Consider the following 18,378-nt stretch of genomic DNA (forward strand, 5'->3'; position numbering starts at 1 on the left):
TCACTCTGAATGTGTCCCCCCCCTTCCTCTTCCTTTTTCCCCCAGCTGGGGTCACCTGCCCCGGCTGTGCCCCCTCCCAGCTCCTTGTGCCCCCCAGCCCACTGGCTGGCTCTGTGCCAGCCCTGCTCAGCAATAGCGAAGACACCCCTGTGTCAGCAGCGCTGCTCCAGCAGGATCCAACCACAGCCCAGTACCAGCCACGGTGAAGGGAACTAACTCTGTCCCAGCCAAAACCAGCACAGTACCCAACAGTGTAAAGCCCTAAGACCTCCCAAAGCAGCCTGAAACCAATGATTTGTTTTCACTGAAATGTCACTGGGCTGTGTGATAAGCAAATGGGAGTGGAAGAATTATTCATGAGTCTGTTATAAAGGCTCGAATGTCATTTGTGAGTTGATGCCCCGAGAGAACTCTTCATGTTCACGTGTCCCGGTGCCACATGTGCCCAGGATCACTTCTCCTGAGAGCCATACAGTATGTGGGTGGCCCTTTCACCAGATATTTTTCATTAAATATTTCCATTTAATTGTCTTCAGGCTGCCAACTAACTCCAGTAACTAGTGAGAGGCGATTATTGAGGCTAACTAGTTATCTCAGCTAATTCACAGACTGTAAACAACTTAGTGGAAACTTACGGTTTGCCTGGAGAGAACGTTTCGGAATAAAATAGGCTGGTTTCCATCATTCTTCCCCGCCACTTCCCCCCTCACTAGTATATATTCTTTTTGGTGCCTAAAGCTAAACATGTATTTTTAAATTGAAACTTTAATTCTCCTGAATATAGAACATTCCTGCTCCTATGAAACTGGAGTAAGCCCTGCTAAACTAAATCCAAGTGCTTTAAATCCCATTATTATATCCTTAACACTTCTATTATAGCATAATTAACATGTTATTAGTATGCATATAACTAATATCTGCTAAAGATCTAAAGTTCAGTGTTTGAGTACAGGTACTTTTCGTAGCCCACTGCAACACTTATGAGTCATGTAGGCAGTCTGGAATGGTATTACATCTAGAAAAAATAACGTAATTGAAAAAAAAAGAGCAGGGAGCACATTTCCCCTACTGTGCCAAAACAGTGTGCAGTTGCACAGACATGTTACTTTGGGCAGTTAGCATTCCTGTTATCAAAATAATAAAATGTTTCTGTTTAACACGGGGGAGATATGGTGTGAAAATGTCTCACCACAATGAAAGCCATAGGAGTTTTGGAGAATGGGCGGAACGATATCCAGGGGATTTTAGAATGAGGAATGATAAATGGCAGGAACGGAGGCAGGGCACTTCCTTTTTCTCAGTCTTCATCTGTGAGTGGGAAAACCTAAAATGATGCTTTTTTCATTCTATACAGTACTGCACAATATTTATACTGATACCTAGGAGAAAGTGAAGGGGGAGATGTTGTGCTTTTGGAAGTAATTTACCTCGTAACACCTTGGGGTTATAGCAACATAACCTCCCTTGTTCACACCAACAAAAAGTGACCCAAAGGGGTAACTTCCTCCAGATCGCTTTGATTCATTTATCTTGCATTTTCAGTGTGAAGCTGCTGCATTTTTATTCATGTAAATTCCTTGGTTCAGTCACTTTTTAATTTATGAAACAATATTATTTTGTAGTTCTTTAGATGAAGGCCCATGAGTACATAGGGGATTTTATGTGCTTGTTAATTCTGAAAACAACCTTTTATTTTTCCAGTGCATGATTTTAGAACTATTGCAGCTGCGTGTCTCATTCTGATCCTGCAGAATGAAAGATGGAGGCAGAATATTGCTGAAGGGAAAGCATATACAGGGACGTTTCTTTCTACTTATGTAGGCTATAGTGGGAACATACAGAGCTCCCATGAGCAGTTAACTGTATAGATGCAATTGCAGGGTCATTTTCCATTTATACATGTATTTCTTTAAAATAGATTTGGTACTCAGCACATTTGCTGTATTCCTATTTCTAAAAATACCCTGTGTAAGCAACGTTGGATGCATTCCCTTCCTGTGTTGTGCGTAGCATTGTTTTCAAGAGAAAATGATACTGCGGATTAAGGGAAGCCATCTAGACAATGGCCGCAAACAGCGCTGCATCCCAAGCAGACAGAGCAAGCGGTGGGCAGGCATGGGTAGGTCCTTCTGCTTCATTCTGTGTATGTGAAACTTGCGAAGAGGCAGTTGAGAGCGCAGAGATGTAACGCAAGCGTACGGACTCAGGGGAGCCCAGGGGAACTGGTTCTGCCTGTGTCTTGCTTGCTCGTGCTGTGAGTAGAGGTGACTGGAGAGGGCCGTTGTGGGCAGGCAGCTGGAAGGGGCAGGAGGCTCGGGGACTGCTTGCACACAGCCTGCTTCGTAAGCAGGCATGTCAGTGCTCTGGGCTTTGCTCTGCTGCCTTTGCAGAGTTCTCAAATGTTTGCAGGGATATTTGCCTCCCGGATCGCTTGGTAGCTGGCTTCTCTTAAAAGGTTTTAGCAGGCTTCATTACGGACAGGGTAGCAGGTTTTGGACAAGCCTTCAAAGCTGGCTGGCCTTTATTTCCTTGCTGTTTGTTCTTCTGTCATCTTTCTATCAGTAACTACTATTTTTTGTGTGTTGTTGATTTCAGAGAAATATCTGCAAGCCAGGTGGACATCCTCCCATACAGCTATGGTGACACTAGGCAAATTGCCTTTTAGAAACGTGTAATTATTCATGTGTTTTGTCTGTAGCTCTGACCCTCATGGGCCTGGCTTTGTGTCAAGAATTAAAGAAAGTAACCATCGTTTCAAGGTCATCAAGGAATGTATTGTATTGTGATTAGCTATTTTTTCTTTTTATCAGACTACATTGATTATTTTTAACTGCTTTAATTATCTTTCATGTGTGCTATTCTTTACAGATAATTGGTACCCAGCAATCCTCCATTCATGCAGTTTTGCACATTAACTATTAACTCACAGCATTAACTATTTTATTTTTCATTTTCTGTAAATTATGGCTGCTGTGCTCTTCCCTAGAGACGGAATTGCTGAAGATTGACTTTTTCAATATACTATTTTTCATTACTGTAGAGGAATAGTAAAGAGAAATGTCACGAAGTCTGATCCCAGCATGGATCCCAAGCTTGATAGTGGTGTCACTTCTGTTCCTGGCACAGTCACCAGCTCTTCGCTCCATGTTTCAGATGCAGAGAGCTGGAGACAAGCCCCAGTGCTGTGCAGGGGGAGCAGGAGGTGTGATGCCCTTTCTAGCTAAACCACTGTGTTGCAGCCCTGCTGTCCTCACGTGGTGTTGCCTGGGACCCTCTGTCACCCACCGCCTGCCCCCACCTTTCGATGAGGCTTCGCCTCCACCCCTGAGCTGCAGGCAGAAAGCAGGGCAAGTCTCCCCCTGTGCCCCGTTTGCTCTTGGAGTTATTTCTCTCTTGTCATTCTGTGCGCCCCAAGTATTAAAAATGTCCTGGATCAAGCGACCTCTGAAATTAAGATATTGGTTTAAAAAACTGCAAGATTTTTGGAAAAAAATGCTTTGGACTGTTTGTTTTGTCATTGCTTTCTGCGTAATTGATTTTAATTTGGGTTAAGTCATGTATTTTCTCACAATTATTAGTGCAAGAAAGTTTTCCCTGCTTAAAACTTTCCAGGGTCAAAATCTGTTCCAAGCTCAGAACTTCCACATAATCATAGCACTCTCGAGGCATAGGAGTTGAAAGATTTCCATTAGCCATATGTAAAGGATTAAAATAAAAAGTTCCAGCTTTAGTATTTGTATCAAAATTTTTCCCGCGATCTTTTCAGATGTGAAATGTATACAGTGACCACATGAAGCGGAGCTACTAACTAGCTCAACATGCAGAAGAAAACTAAAAGGATGTCCTTTGTCTGGATCTGAAAAATTTCTCTGTGGAAGCCAGATTATATGTTCCTGTGAAAAATCCCAGTTTTGTTGGGAAATGCTTGATCATTTCAAGGAATAATACGATTTCCTAGTACTTTCCTGTATTCTTTATAATGGTCTTGCAAACAGCAGGCTGAACGTGAATTTGTTTTCTTACAGACAACAAGGAGTATGATGCATATCTTTCATACACCAAAGTAGATCCTGATGCGTTAGATTGTGATAATAACGAAGAGGAGCAGTTTGCACTTGAAATTCTGCCAGATGTTCTAGAAAAGCACTATGGATATAAGCTCTTCATTCCAGATAGGGACCTGATCCCTAGTGGAAGTAAGTATTTCTGACCTTTCAGTTTTAATTCCCTCTGATATGTCATGAAGACCTGGACTGTGCGATAAGTAGTAGATACGGGAAACCTGTCATTGTAAAGTGGTTGTGAGGACTGGAAAAGTTTTCTCAGTACTGCAAATTTGAGCTCTAGGTTAGAGCTTGTTCCTGCACCACTGAAATCAGAGGGAATTGCCATTGATTTCAGTGGAGGCAGGAGCTGGACCTTCCTACAGGGAATGCTGCAGCACTGCAAGCAACACTGTAGTCCAAAATCTCTACGTCAGACACAGGTAGCTAAGTAGGAAACTTCCCAAACAGATTTTATAGTGTTTGTTTTAACATTGAAAATGGGATTGTTATTTTTTTCCCCGGTAATTATATGTTTGTCCACAGCAGCTTTACAATTAAATGTCATCTTTCCCTTGTCTTTTGGGGTTTTTTTTCCCTGACCTTGTAGTTTCATAAATCAGCTACAATAGTTTCCCAGTTAATGGTATAAGTGCAATTTTTTTCATTAGAGTTTTGATCAAGTATTGCATTTCTGAGCAGTGTTGGTATTGTGTAAGTAATACTAATTCTTCAGAGGACTATGTACAGCCCAGTAAGCTGATGCTGGTTTCCATGCTGATGGTGAAATACAGTTGTCCATTTCAAATCAGTTTTGCTGCCATGCCTGAAGATTTAGCAGCACCTTTGGATGTCTGTACCGATAGTTAATGCCTTCCTAGCTGTAGTTATGGTATCTCTTCTTCCAGATTTATTTTTGGAGAAGTCAAACGAGACCAGGAATCATATGCAACATGTTTATGAATTTTGAATGCACAGTATGTTTGCTTTAATATCACATTTATTTGAAATGCTACCCTTGTATAAAATAGGCTTTTTTTACCAATTCTGTCTGCAAATCACCTCCATGAAAAACATTAGAAGGGAATATGAACTTCTCTCTGTATATGCTACTGCATAGGAAATACGAACACGAAAATGAAGCAATGCCTGTGCTGGAACAGATGTCCCTAAACATGAAACAGCTAGAACATGGCTGCATTAGCAACCTGCCTGCCAAAAGAATTGAAACTGCTGCCTTGCTGCTGCCAAACCCCCGTGCCTGCCCCGGGAGCTGGAGCCTACTTCTCTGACATTCAAGGGAGCTGGAAACAGAGCTCTGAATCCTGGAGTCAGAGATCATGCAAAGTCCCATGTAGTGGCTTGAATTTATCATGTGCATTTGCAGCTCCTGTGTTAGAGCTGCTTCCCTCTTCCTTTTGCCCTGCCCCGGCAAGATATGAGTTTTACTCCCTTAGTGACATATTCCAGAAAGGGGACATGGCTCACAGTCTTCTTATTTCTGACAGTACAAGCAAGTAGTACTGATTTTTTAGATATTATTAGGAGAAAATACATCTTTTTTTTGTAGTAAAAATCACAGAACTGTTGTAAATAGTTGTTTCATATCCAGCAATATAGTGCTTATACATAGCAATTATACCAGTGAATTGAAGAGTATAAAGCTAGTCCTTCAGTGATAACTATACTGAAGCACAGATTAATCTGAAATGAGATTTTTCTTCCCAATTGCTGTACCAGCCATCATGGTATTTAATTTTTGTCTATTTTTGTCAGTCAGACGCTCAGCAAATACTTGTCATCACTTTGGGTATTCATTAAACCTCTCCTGAAAATGTAGGGTACCTGAAAATGTCAGTTGTCATTTATGAACATTCACAGATTTAATAGCTTTTTTTTTTTCCTCTCAAACTCACTTCTTCAGTATTATGAAAGGGCCTGATGCTAACACATGGCGCTTCAAGAACGCTTAATCAGACATAATGACAATGCAGAATAAAACGTGGAACTGGAATGAATGTGATTTTCGTGCTTTAGCTTTGAAAAAGATGGGGGTGAAGGCACTTTATTTCGAGGGGCAAGAGGGAGGGAGAGGTGATGGGGAAGCAGGGAAGACTCAGGCTCTGTATTTGTAATATCTCGGTGTGCTCTGGAGAAGTGGCTGTGTTCTGCTAATGCTCACCAGTCTTACAAAGACTTGCAGTGCCTACTGAAGAGAGCAGGCAGTGCGATGTGGTATGGACCTGCTAGAAACTTCAGAGCTAAACATAATGTATTTTAGAGTGACTCTCTCAAAATGTGGCAGATATGACAAAATACATGCCTCTTCAAGGTAGATTTCTATAGAAAAATGGGGGTTTGATCAGTTATTTTTTGTTGTAGGAAATATTTATTCTCACACGTACTGTATTTCTTCATCTTTTGATGTAAATAACTGGGTGTAATGTAATGCTTTCCCACTCTCCATTCTCGTGTGTTTTCTTCTGTGTCTTGTGTACTTAAATGTGTGCCATTCCACTAGGGCAGCAAAGAAGGTGCGTGTTGTAAGGCTGGTTGTTTTATATAATCTCTGCAATTTTAAGGTGCTGCCACAGGAGGGTGTGTATTATTGTGCTTCCTTCCTGGCATGAAGCAGTACGTACAGCTGCTACTTGGATTTGAGAGCAAGCAAAAAATAGATTTGTTAAATAGTATTTCTTTAACTTTCTCGCACACGTCTCTGAACAAACTAAAAAGCTGATTTCAGAAAAACTCAGGGGCAGGTTTGATTGTGGTTTTGCCCAGCTGATTCATCTCTAACATCTGGGGAAAAACTGTGATAGGCTTTGCATGTCCTGTGCAGCTGAGAGATTGCAGCCAGATGCACCTTAGCTGGGACGTGCGCACCCAGTGAGGAACTCCTTCCTACTGCACATCCAAGCCCTGCATTCCAGCTCTGCGCTGAGGGCCGTCTGATTCAGGGATGCCCATGGAGTGATTGTTGCTGTCCCCAGGAGGACAGGGGTGATGGCTGTGGGGACTGAGGCCACCTCTTCACCATTGGGAAACAGATCCCTGGCATCTAGAGCTCAGGTCAGATGGGACTGAGTCACGTTTTGCAGTAGTTTCTGTGCTCTGCCAGGATAGAACTGTTATCCCAGTGGAGCGTTTTGTCCTAGTGGGAGAACCACCGTGAAGTGACTCTCTTGGTGCTGCCTGAGAGCAGCACAGATGGAGCCGGGTCCCTGAAATGGCAAGGTGGAAACGTGGCTCAAGCAGCCACCGCTTCTGTGTTCTTGCTCATGCAGAAGCCCCTGCCGCCATGCAGGCTGGAAGACGAGGGGCGACACAGCAGGGAGACGTGTCATGCGGTGTGCTGGGTAAGCAGGAATACCAAGTTTGTAACCCAGGATTTGAGTCGCACGTTGTAGGAAGTGCTACAGCAGCTCTTCTTTCTTAAAAGAATATTCTTTGGTCTTAACAGAGTGAGTATTCTTCATTCTATCGAAGCTGACAGCACGTATACCTTCCTGCCTAGGTAACTAGAGGCATAATTGAGCATGTTAGCCTGTATGAAGCTGTGATGCCTAAGACGTGGTTGCAGTTGTTAGTGAAGTTCTTTAGCAGTTAGAATTTTTTACACCCTATTAGTTTCCAGGGCTTTTTTAACAAGCCCTTTCCCACAGCAAGCACGCTCAAGCCCTGTGAGCTTTCTGATTCACCTGAGGAGACCAAGTAGTTGCGGGGGGTAGGGGGGAAACAGGAATAGTTATGTTTTTACCTGAGCCACTTTCTGTCTTGCTAAGGACAATGTGTCTACAGAGAGAAAGATCTATTTGCACTTGACCCTTCTAAAATTGGGACTACATCAGAGGAAGATATTTTTTGCACATGGTTACTGCAAATTATTTTAAACCCTGAAAGTGAAGAGGTCAAAACTGTCAAGTTGGATTTTTAATACCAGTAATACAAATCTATTAGAGCATCATCTAGTTGCTCTCTAAGCATATGTGGATTTGATCTTGACAGGATTGAAAAAACACCAACAGTTCAGCTCAGCCCAGGCTATAGAGATCAGTCACAACAGCGATGGAATAAAAATCTTTGCTTTTACCTGAAAAATGAGAGATTGTCAGCACGACAGGAGAGCACCTAAGGCATGTGATAAAAAGCACCCAACAGTCAATATTGCAGCTCTGGCACTTTGTAGTTTTGTCTGCCCATCTGTGTGGGTTTTGCCTGGTGAATTCCAGCTCCCTGGGTTCCTGGATGAAGAAAACCCAGTTGGACTGTGTGCCTGCAGTTCCCAAGGAGCATTAGTTAGGGATGGGACACCATTTATGTGGAACAGCAATACTCAGCTCCACAAATTCCTTTCAGAAGTCCCTGGTTGTGTACTCTATAGGAATCTGAGACTTAATCCCAGGCATTGGCAGGAGTAGCAAGGATACAGAGGAATGGCAGTTGAAAGCGGAATAAATATGAACGAAAGCTAGAAAGGCTGGCTACCTTGTAACAGCCTGCTGAAGGCCACCAAGGTGAACAGGGAACTGGACCACACAGTATAAGAGGAGGGCCCAAAAGAACTATATTTCTTGAAGAAAAGGCCAACAAGAACAAAGCCCAGGGAGGAATCTTATTGTTGTCTTTCCAGTGGAAAGCACAAAGATGGAGACAGACTTGTCTCAGAGATGCACAGTCGTTGAACAAGAGGCCACAGGTATGACTTGCAACACTGAAAATTCCATTTAAACATTCGGAAAATTTTCTTCATCGGGAGGGTGGTCAGACACTGGAACAGAACCCAGAGACACTGACAAGAAGCTTCCAACCAACCTTGGAGGTCCTCAAAACTGAACTCAGCAAGGCCCTGAGCAATCTTAGCTCGTCCTGCTTTGGGTGAGGTGTTGACCTGGAGACCACCAGAGCCCCCTTCTAACCTGTATGAGTCTGAATCTTTGTTTCTAGCTATTTAGAATTTTTATTCCAAAATCTATTGCTAAAACAATTTCACCAAAATCACCCACTTCAGACACTTTGATCTGCAAGACATCCCTAGAGCTGCCATTAGGAGACATCCCCAGAGCTGGCATCTTTTCCTTCTCCTTAATCCCTCCTTCCTTTGTGATGTCAAATACAGAAAGTCTGGTGATGGCCAAGGGAGTGCCATGCTGAGAGGGCAGTGTGCCTAGCTCATCTGCTTTGTTTCTTTATGTTGAACTTCTCAGCTGTCCCTTAGCTTATACTGGGACTGGGAGCTCTCTGGGGAGGGGCCGTCACTCCACTTGGTGTTTTGGCAGTTCTGGCTACATTGCCGTTCTGGTCTGAGCTAACAGAACCAACAGATATTTAACAAATAGAAAAAACAAGACATGCAATCATTTTTGTTATACTAAAGTAATCAGTTAGGGTTTGGGAACTATTCAGTTAGGAAACCAGGACTGAGTTACTCTTCTATGAATAACTTTGTCAAGTGATGGTCACATTGCCAAACGCAGAAAGGCTGGTTATTTTCAGAGTGCCAGGAACCAGCCAGTATGGGGTTGATGGTAGATGCTCGTTGGTTCTTGTGGTGCTGCAGACCATGGTTCCCAAAAACATCTGCGGGACTTTATATGATTTCTGGTGTTCTTTCCCTCTCCCTCAACTGTTTCTGCAAATCATCTGAATCTGCTTTAGTCAGTCATTTCTTTGTGTAAGCAACTCTGTGTCCATGGTGTTCATTAATTTCCTTGCTCTTAGTCTGCTTACATATTAGATTGTCTGGGTTTCCTTCCAGCTTGTGGTTAGTGCAGCTCATTCAAGATTCAATAGGCAGTTATGCTTGATTTAATTGCAAGTGGGATGCACAACTTGGACTTCTCTTCTTCAGTGCTTCAAACTATAGTTCGGCATCGTTACATGTTGACGGTGTTTGGTGAGCACGTATTTGCTGTCAGGTGATTTGTCTTCATTATAAAGGGTAACCATGCAAAAACTATGTTTGTTTATGGGTTGAAAAGTTCTTGCTGTGCATACCTCCTTGGGCATTGCATTGGACATGATGTAAGTAAGTCAATGACAGAGCTACCCAAATTCTATTTTTTTTGACCTATGGGAAATGCTAATGTTTTGCAAACAGTTTTTGTGCCATATTGCAAAGTGGTGTTTCAAGGGAGGAAAAAAGGGTCAAAATTTAAAATGGTGTTTTGTTTTGTTTTGTTTTCAATAAAATCAAGTCAGTTAATTCTAATGCTGACATTTCATATTTACATTTGAGTTTATGATAAAACACAGTCTTGGGAATTAAAAATGAATAATTCCATACTGATCTTGTCAAGACAATTTCCCTGCCCCCCCGCCAAATGAAACATCATTGAAGTTGACATCTCCTGCAGAAAAAGTGAAGTTTCAGCAAAATTATGTTTACCTGATGGAAATACGTTGGGCTGGAATCTTACAGTTCATCCTAGTTGGTGATGCCATTTGTGAAATCCCTGCTCAGTTTTTTTCTTGAAAGTGGAACAGAGTCAATGCCTGACAATCACTTCTTAACTCACCAGAAAGGTGAAAACAACCCTTTCTCCATTCTACACTGCAATATAGATTGCTCGGATTTAATACCTTCTAATGGGCTGAATAAGACAGACAACCAAACCTGCCATATTTTGAGCAGTCTCAAATTCAGAAGAGAAAGAACAGCGGGTGATTTAGCAACTCACAAGTTTATGCAGTCAGCCTGGTACCACTGGGAAAAATAAAACTTGAATTTCCAAAGACAGGAATCCCATGCTTTTGCTCACAGAAATCCACATGCTCCAGGGAGTTTGTCACCTACCTTTATTAGCAGTCTGAAGCTGAAGTTACGGGGAGTACTAAGTACTTCTGGACCACATGGCTGGAAAATGCATTTGCCTTTTCATTTGGGTTTCCACTTTCCTATAATATGGTGTATTTTATCCTCAGTGCACCAACAGGCACCCTGTACATTGGCCATGTCTCTCAGTAAACCAGCTGCAAATTTGGAATTTGAAGGAGCGACCTAGTGTGTCATTTGTGACGGTGTCTGGTTAGCTTCTGTAGACAGAGCTCTAACTTACTGCAGTATCCAGTAAGGTGGGCATGCCAAAGTATGGGAGAGGCACGGAGGGGAGAAGTATCCACCTGAGAAAATAGGGAATTCTTCCTGTCTTCCCACCTCCTTCCCTGTTTGATTAAAGCAAAGTCTGGGGGGTTTGATTGAGATGGTATAATGGATTATTGCTGGGTTGGCGCTATTGAAATTATTGCCGCTGGATCTTTGAAGGGATGAAAGTGGAGTGAATATTTGTTTGTTTTGTTGGTTTCTGTTTTGTTTTGTTTTTAATTGGATTCATATAGGATATGCATGGCTGTGCTGAGCACTAACCCGGATATTGGTACTGACCGGTATTGTGTCCTGCAGAGAACTGTCTGTACATAGCAGTGTTCTGAGTTGTTTGAAGGAGGGATGAATATGTCTCAGGAAAGATGCATGATAGTTTGTTGTTTTACTGTATCTTGCAGATTCAACCTCTAATGATGAAGCTTCCCACCTAAATTCTTTCTTTTTGGGAGCAGAAAGAAAGGAAGAAAATGAAGAGTCTGAGCTGTTGATACATTGGGATAATCTCTTTCCATTGTATTGAACATTTCTACCTTTCCTTAAGTTTTGTTTCACCAGTTCTGCTTATCATTTTCTCATTGTTGCTGACTCTCTCCCCTCTCCGCTGCCTCTCCCATGGATTTTAGTGTTGAATTTTTTTCATTAATGAGTAACTGTTTTACACAGAGCAATGTGGGGGGTTTCCTCATAAAATATTTTAAGGAAGAAAAAAACCCAAGCAAAGCAAACTGTAAATGCTGCATGATTAAAGAGTCATAAGACATTAACTAAAAGTCAGGATTGTTGCATAGACATTTGTAATGTATGTGTATGTCTTAAATTTTTGTGTGTCTGTGGGATGTTTGCAATTGCCTCTTTTTTCCATTTGTGAAAGAAATTCTTCTTGCTGCTAAGTGGTGAAATAAAACATCAGTAAAGGCAGATTTGATGCTAACTATGCCTTCAATCTCTTGAAAATAAGCTATTTTAGAATGTTCCTGTTGGCCTATTTTGTAGCTATTTACTTTACTGGAAGTGGTGTGAACAAGCATGCTGTGGTATGGTGCCTGGGACTATAAAAATGAGTCTTGCAGTAACAGCTGTTGATTAATGATGTTATTTGTAATTGTTGTTCCTGCTAGAGGGCAGTGTGTGTAAGAGAGGCCCTGCCCTGTGCTGAGTAAAGATATGTTCTGTGCAGCTCTTGTGTCCAAGTCTTCATTTATAACACATGCTTCTCCTCTGTTGTCAGGCGGCACGTTCCAAGTAGCATGGTCAAGAGGTTCATGTAGTTTAAAAAAAAAAGATTATACATATATATATATATATATATATGCTGTCTCTAAGCTTGCACTCGTAATGCTATGCAACCAATGAACAGTTTTCTGACCTTAGTGGGTTTTTTTCCAAGTGATTTTATTTTTCTGGTCTTGACCCAAAACCCATTGAAATTTGTTGAAGTCTGTTCATTTGGATGGGTTTTGGATCAGGTTTGTAAGTGGATCTCTTTCCCATCCTGTTCCATGTCAGACCAGTGTAATTGTCCTCTCTTCCCTGCCATCCCTGGGACAAGTGAAACTCAGGGATCCAAGCCCAACTTCAAGAATATTTTGTGAGCTGACATCATGGAGCTAACGATGGGGCTGGCATTTCTGCTTACGCTGACCATTTGCAACTACTTGGCATGCATGAATAAAAGAAGAATACTATTTTCTTTGTCACTGATGTCTCAACAAATAAACACCTCCAATATGTTTAAATTTTTCATTTGTTCCTGTCACTTGTGAAGTTTCTGTTAATACTTCGGGGTACATAGAAGCACAGGTTTGTGATATTAAAACAGACCCTTGGGCCACAAAGAATGTTATTGTGCTTTGTGGTCAATAGATAAAGAAGAAGGAGCTACCATGATGCTTCTATGCAATAGCACAAGTTCTGCATGTGATGAAGGCTGATTTGGTTTTGAGCTCTTGCAAGTTACAGTTCACACACCCTGCAGCACCCTCATGTCCCTGCATCCAAAACACAAGAACTGCTTCCCAGAGTGTGCTTCCCTTAATTTGATGTTAATCATAACCAGCGTTAATGTTAAAAATTACACGAACATTACATTGATCTTGGCCGATATTTTTTCAGTAAGTGAACCGTGTATTTTTTAGTCACTACTTCATCTGCACAGTGAGATTACTATATAAATGGCATTCTGTTGAGATAACAGGGGAAAACAGTAAAGGAAGAGGATATTATTATGGAGTTTTCTATATGTACTCCATCAATAGAAATATGGTGTGGTACACAATCCTATTTTTGTTGGAGTATATTGTGAAATGCCCCTTATCTTAAATGGTGTGGATCAGTAAGCTGTAGGATTTTGTTATACTTGATTGCAAGCCTGATGTTTTCATACAATAGACTTCTTTATTCTTTACTCTTTCTCTCTTTCTGTAATTTGTAGCCTACATTGAAGATCTCACAAGATGTGTTGAACAAAGCAGAAGACTCATTATCGTGTTAACTCCAGACTATGTTCTCAGGAGAGGATGGAGTATTTTTGAGATGGAAAACAGACTCCATAACATGCTAGTCAGTGGAGAAATCAAAGTTATTTTGATTGAGTGTACTGAATTAAAAGGGAAAGTGAATTATCATGAAGTGGAATCTTTAAAGCACACCATCAAACTTCTCTCAGTGGTCAAGTGGAAAGGACCAAAAAGCAGCAAACTGAATTCTAAATTTTGGAAGCGCCTAGTCTTTGAAATGCCAGGGAAGAAAAAGGAGGTGGTGTCTCGACATCAGGTCCTGGATTCTGCAGAGCAGGGCCTTTTCGGAGACCTCCAGACTGTACCCTCGCTTGCTGTCACGGGCACTTCTGCCACGTTGGTAGAATCGCGGGCTGGTTTAACTGATTACCATCAAGCAGACTCTGTGCATATGAGACATTATTGCAGAGGATATGAATACGATGTGTCAGCAGCAACGTTGCCGGTAGCTTCCATAAGCAACCATCACACATACTGTAACATACCTTTGACACTACTAAACGGACAGCTACCTCTTAACAATGCCATGAAGGATCCCCAGGAGTTCCACAGGAACAACCCATTGCTACCTTTATCAGCGAAGGAGCTTAGCTTCACCAGTGATATTTGGTAGTGAAGATCAGGACTCTTGAGATGCTTCATGACCGTCATGAAGACATTTTTAACGAACATTGCCCTAACCCCATGGGGTGAGAAAACGTACTCGAAGTGGCGGCACACTTGTTTGCTTTTCTACTTGAACTTTTTTGTTTACATTTACAAATTATTGACAAAGGGGGCATTCTTTTGTAACTCAGTAATGTCCTTCCTGTCTTTTAATGTACAGTTTTATTGCTTCTTTAAAATGGAGGGGGGATAGAAAAAACATATCCCATCCTTTTACAGTAGGTTTACAATCTGGGATGGATAAAAGGTGACTGTATATGATCTCCAACATCCTTACATATTTAAGTAATAGTATTTGAAATACATGGAAGTTGTTGGGTTTTTCATATAGACTTCAGTACGGTTTGAAATTCTAATCATGCTACAAAAATGATTATCTCCTGCATAGACCACAAGGGGTGAATCATTCTCAAAAGGAAGGAGGAGGAAACCTTCCCAGTAACATAGTCTTGCAAAAACATTTTAGAAGATGACCAGCTGAAACAATGCAGAGGAAGCTTTGTCAATAAAGTGCATAGTAACAGTTACCGCAGAATAAATCACCTGCTCACATCCGCATCTCTTCATTTTATTATTGAGGCATGTTGTATTCCTAGTCAATGGTTAGCAACGTGGTTTTATTAAACAACTTACTAGAATACTGGAAGACGTTTAGGAGGATTTTAAACACTTTTTCTGTCAATTGTAGGTTATTTCACAATTTTTTGCAGATTTTTAATGACTTTTTTTAAACAATTTAAGTCTATCTGTTAGTCAATTCATTAGTTTGAAATTTCTTAAGATCTCTTGAGCTCTTTTAAGATTTGTAGTACAGGCAATGTCATTTTACATAGGATTTTTTTCCCAAAATCAGTAATTACAATTTGAAATTAACCTTTTTGTGAGAACATCAGCAATAGAAACTAATTACTACAGCAATATTCAGAGGCAAAGTGCTAAATTATTCAGATTTACTAGTAGTCTGACTTCAATTGCAGTGATAATCACCTGAGACAGTTCTCTCTCTGCTTACCTACCTGTCAGTTTATGTACCTTTTAAATACAGTTGAAGCAGGAATATTTCTGCTGTCAGTGCAACTAGTGAAAAGTGATATTTCTGAGCAGCTGGCAAGGTCTTGCATTTCTCACTTACATGAGTGCTCCCATCAGTCAAATAGGATACTGTCGTTTATCTTTCATGGAAGGCATTCTTGCTGCTCGTGGATGAGATGTGTTATACAGGTGCTCGGCATCAAGCATTACTACTCAGTGAGCTGAGTTTTCTTCGGACCAGTATATTTCGTGGAGATTTCCATACTCAGTTGATTAAGGGTTGCAGAGTCAGACCATGGAGACAACAGTATTCAAGGAAAAAGCTCTAAGTATTGAAGGCAGAAGCCAGTTTTGCAGGTTTTGGCACAGCTTTAATGGAAACACAGTGGACATGAGAGTTTTGTCTCAGTAAGATCTGCTGGAGCAAGTTCCAAAAAACATTTTTAGGGCAGGCAACCTTGCCTGTATTTCCGTATGTTTTTAGTGTTGTTCTCTTTGATTGCATGAATAAAAGTTAGCACTCTGCACTCAGCTGCCTGTGGTTTCATCAGCAAACAAGTTCCTTGACATTTTGCAGTGGTTCCTAAATTGTACCCTACAGTTAAATGGAAACAAACACTGACCTAAGACTTAAAAGTATCCAGAATTGGCCCAAAGGCCATGAGAATGATCTCAAATGTGCAATAATTCATAGAGGTCAGTATTTTTCCATTGCTTCTTTCCCCCGTTCTTTATTCTGTGCCCTCTTACACCAGTTATTATCTGTAAGATTTTCATTGGGTTCTAACTAATACATGTTTCTCTTGGGTTTTTTTAGCATCATTATGCATTTGACACACACCGTAAATGGAAATCTAGAACAGATATTAATTTATTACACAGTATAGGATTATAAATTGCTCTTTCGTGAAGTTAAGTTCCAAACATATAGGTGTTTAATATACATATTTTTCTACTGAGAAAGAAAGTGATTTTACTCCATTATAAATATATGTATTTCAAGCTCCTCCCAGAAATTTACAAAATTTGCACTGTTTTATAAGTGTTACAGACTGTGTTTACACCGGCTATGTTCTTTAATGCAAAGTGTAATTTAAAAAAAGGAAAAAAACCTAAAAGAAAACCCTGCATGAAAAGAGCTGCATATGTTCAAATGAAAAGCTGTACTTTTCATTATTTTTCCTTTCCACTCTAGGATTACTCTAGAATCTGGTTAATTCACATAGAATGTTCAGTGAGATTTTAAACCTACTAGTTCTGTATTAAGCATGCAAACTCCAAAAACAAAAGAAAAATAACCCATACGCAGGTTGGTCTGCTTCTTTTTATTCCCAATGGGTAGCAAATTCATTTACCTGTTGATAATATGTCTCGTAGAGCAGTAGCTATTCAAAAGCAAAATGCAGTCATGTTTGCATTGAGGTAACATGAAAAGAACAGTTTTTCTGTCATTTTGCAAAAGCACATTGTGTGTCTGTGTATCAGTATCTTTTAGTTATAGATGACAAGTCACAATCTGCTTTAAGATTTCAAAGTGTGTATTGAGTACTGCGACAATATATACGTGAATCGGAACCGCCTGTACCCCTCTGCTTTTAGGATGGGGGTGGGGACCTGAGCTCAGGAGGCCTCTCGTTGGCTCACTTTCATGTGACAGCAGTATGACATGCTGGAGGCCAAGTGTTGCCATAGGTAGCACTTAAGGGTCTGCAAAAATGCTGTCAAACACTGCAACGTGTCCATCGGTGGGACATGGGTGGCACAGGGACCGGGAGCTTGTCCCACTGTGGAAATTACCTCCATAGCCACCCTCCAGCGGGGTCCCTCGTGGTGGCAGCTGGGTCAGGGCTTCGGTGGCAAAAACGTTCTAGCTCATTCAGGTGAACCTCATTAGGTGAAATAGAAGGGCATAAGGCCAGTTTGCTTTCCACTGTCTCACGCAAGCTGTGTCCTTATTGAGCTGGATTTGTCGGGGAAGAGGCACTGCCCTGACGGTGCTTGGTGCTGCATCTCGCTGTGCGGCTGCAGCCTTCGGCACCGCCGGCTGGTCCGGCTGTGCCTTCCCCAGCAGCAGCATCCCCAGCAGCAGCATCCTCAGCAGCAGCATCCCCAGCAGCAAACATCCCTACTGCAGCCACATGAGGCTTCTGGTCCAGGGCATGTTCGTTTTAAGGGCAGTTCGTTACAAGGTTTGGAAGCTACTGTTTGTGTACTTACCTTTGTGTGTGATGTGCTTCGGAAGCAATTATGGTTTGTAGGTTGTATATAAAATGAGCTAGAAATTGGAAAACTATTCAGATTTTATGTTGCTAAAGGAAGTTCAGAGAGAAAACCGTGCAATTTTAAATTAACAGAGTAACAGTAGAGTGAATCTTGGCGGTTCTTGGGGGCTGTGTGCTGGACCAGTGTTTTAATGATTAATATTCCTTTTGCTAGACAGTGGATGAGAACCCTGTATAAAGATATTGCCATACCCAGCCTACAGGTCTGCTCCAAAACCCATTCAAGCCAACAGGAGTTCCATCAAATTCAGCAGAACTTTGGATAAGGCCATAAAACCTTAGGTTTCCTGTGTACAGAGGAATAAAAAAGACAAAAGAGAGAGAAAGAAGTCAACAGACTAAGAAGTATTTGCTTATTTAATCTGCCTAAAATCAAGCTTATTTTTGTCCCTGTTTGGTGTGGATATGCTCCAGGACTGTCCAGCCTTGGGAAAGGAATTTTGTTCATTCTTTGTTATAAACAAGATAAGGACTTGGGAATAAATAACAGATACTTTTAAGGGAAAAAAAATAGTGATTTTTAAGGGCTTCTACTCTGCTTTCAGTAGCTCCTTTAATTCAACAGGCTTTCTCTGTTCATCCAAACACGTAAGCACATACTTAAATTCCTCTTAATTCAGTGAGAAATACTTTACTGAGCAGGGGCCTGGAAGAGTAGTTCAGTGCCAGAAATCACAGTATTTAGCAGCCGTTAGAACTGTGCCCTTACGGAGAGCCTCTGAGCAGCTTTTCCG

The 18,378-nt window shown here is 41.2% G+C and overlaps 1 protein-coding gene across 2 annotated transcripts in view; it reads left to right on the top strand.

Moving 5' to 3' along the window:
- The window catches only part of IL1RAPL2 (interleukin 1 receptor accessory protein like 2), a 392,970-nt gene extending 375,792 nt beyond the window's left edge, over nt 1–17,178 (top strand). For both annotated transcript variants that reach the window (XM_055727756.1, XM_055727757.1), the window contains 2 exons: nt 4,026–4,196; nt 13,580–17,178. In XM_055727756.1, coding sequence (XP_055583731.1) covers nt 4,026–4,196; nt 13,580–14,277 — 869 coding nt within the window. In that variant the 3' untranslated portion in view covers nt 14,278–17,178. The remainder of the gene's footprint in view (nt 1–4,025; nt 4,197–13,579) is intronic.
- Nucleotides 17,179–18,378: the final 1,200 nt, after the last annotated feature.

Source organism: Falco cherrug, chromosome 15, assembly GCF_023634085.1.
Source record: "Falco cherrug isolate bFalChe1 chromosome 15, bFalChe1.pri, whole genome shotgun sequence".
Taxonomy (NCBI): Eukaryota; Metazoa; Chordata; class Aves; order Falconiformes; family Falconidae; genus Falco; species Falco cherrug.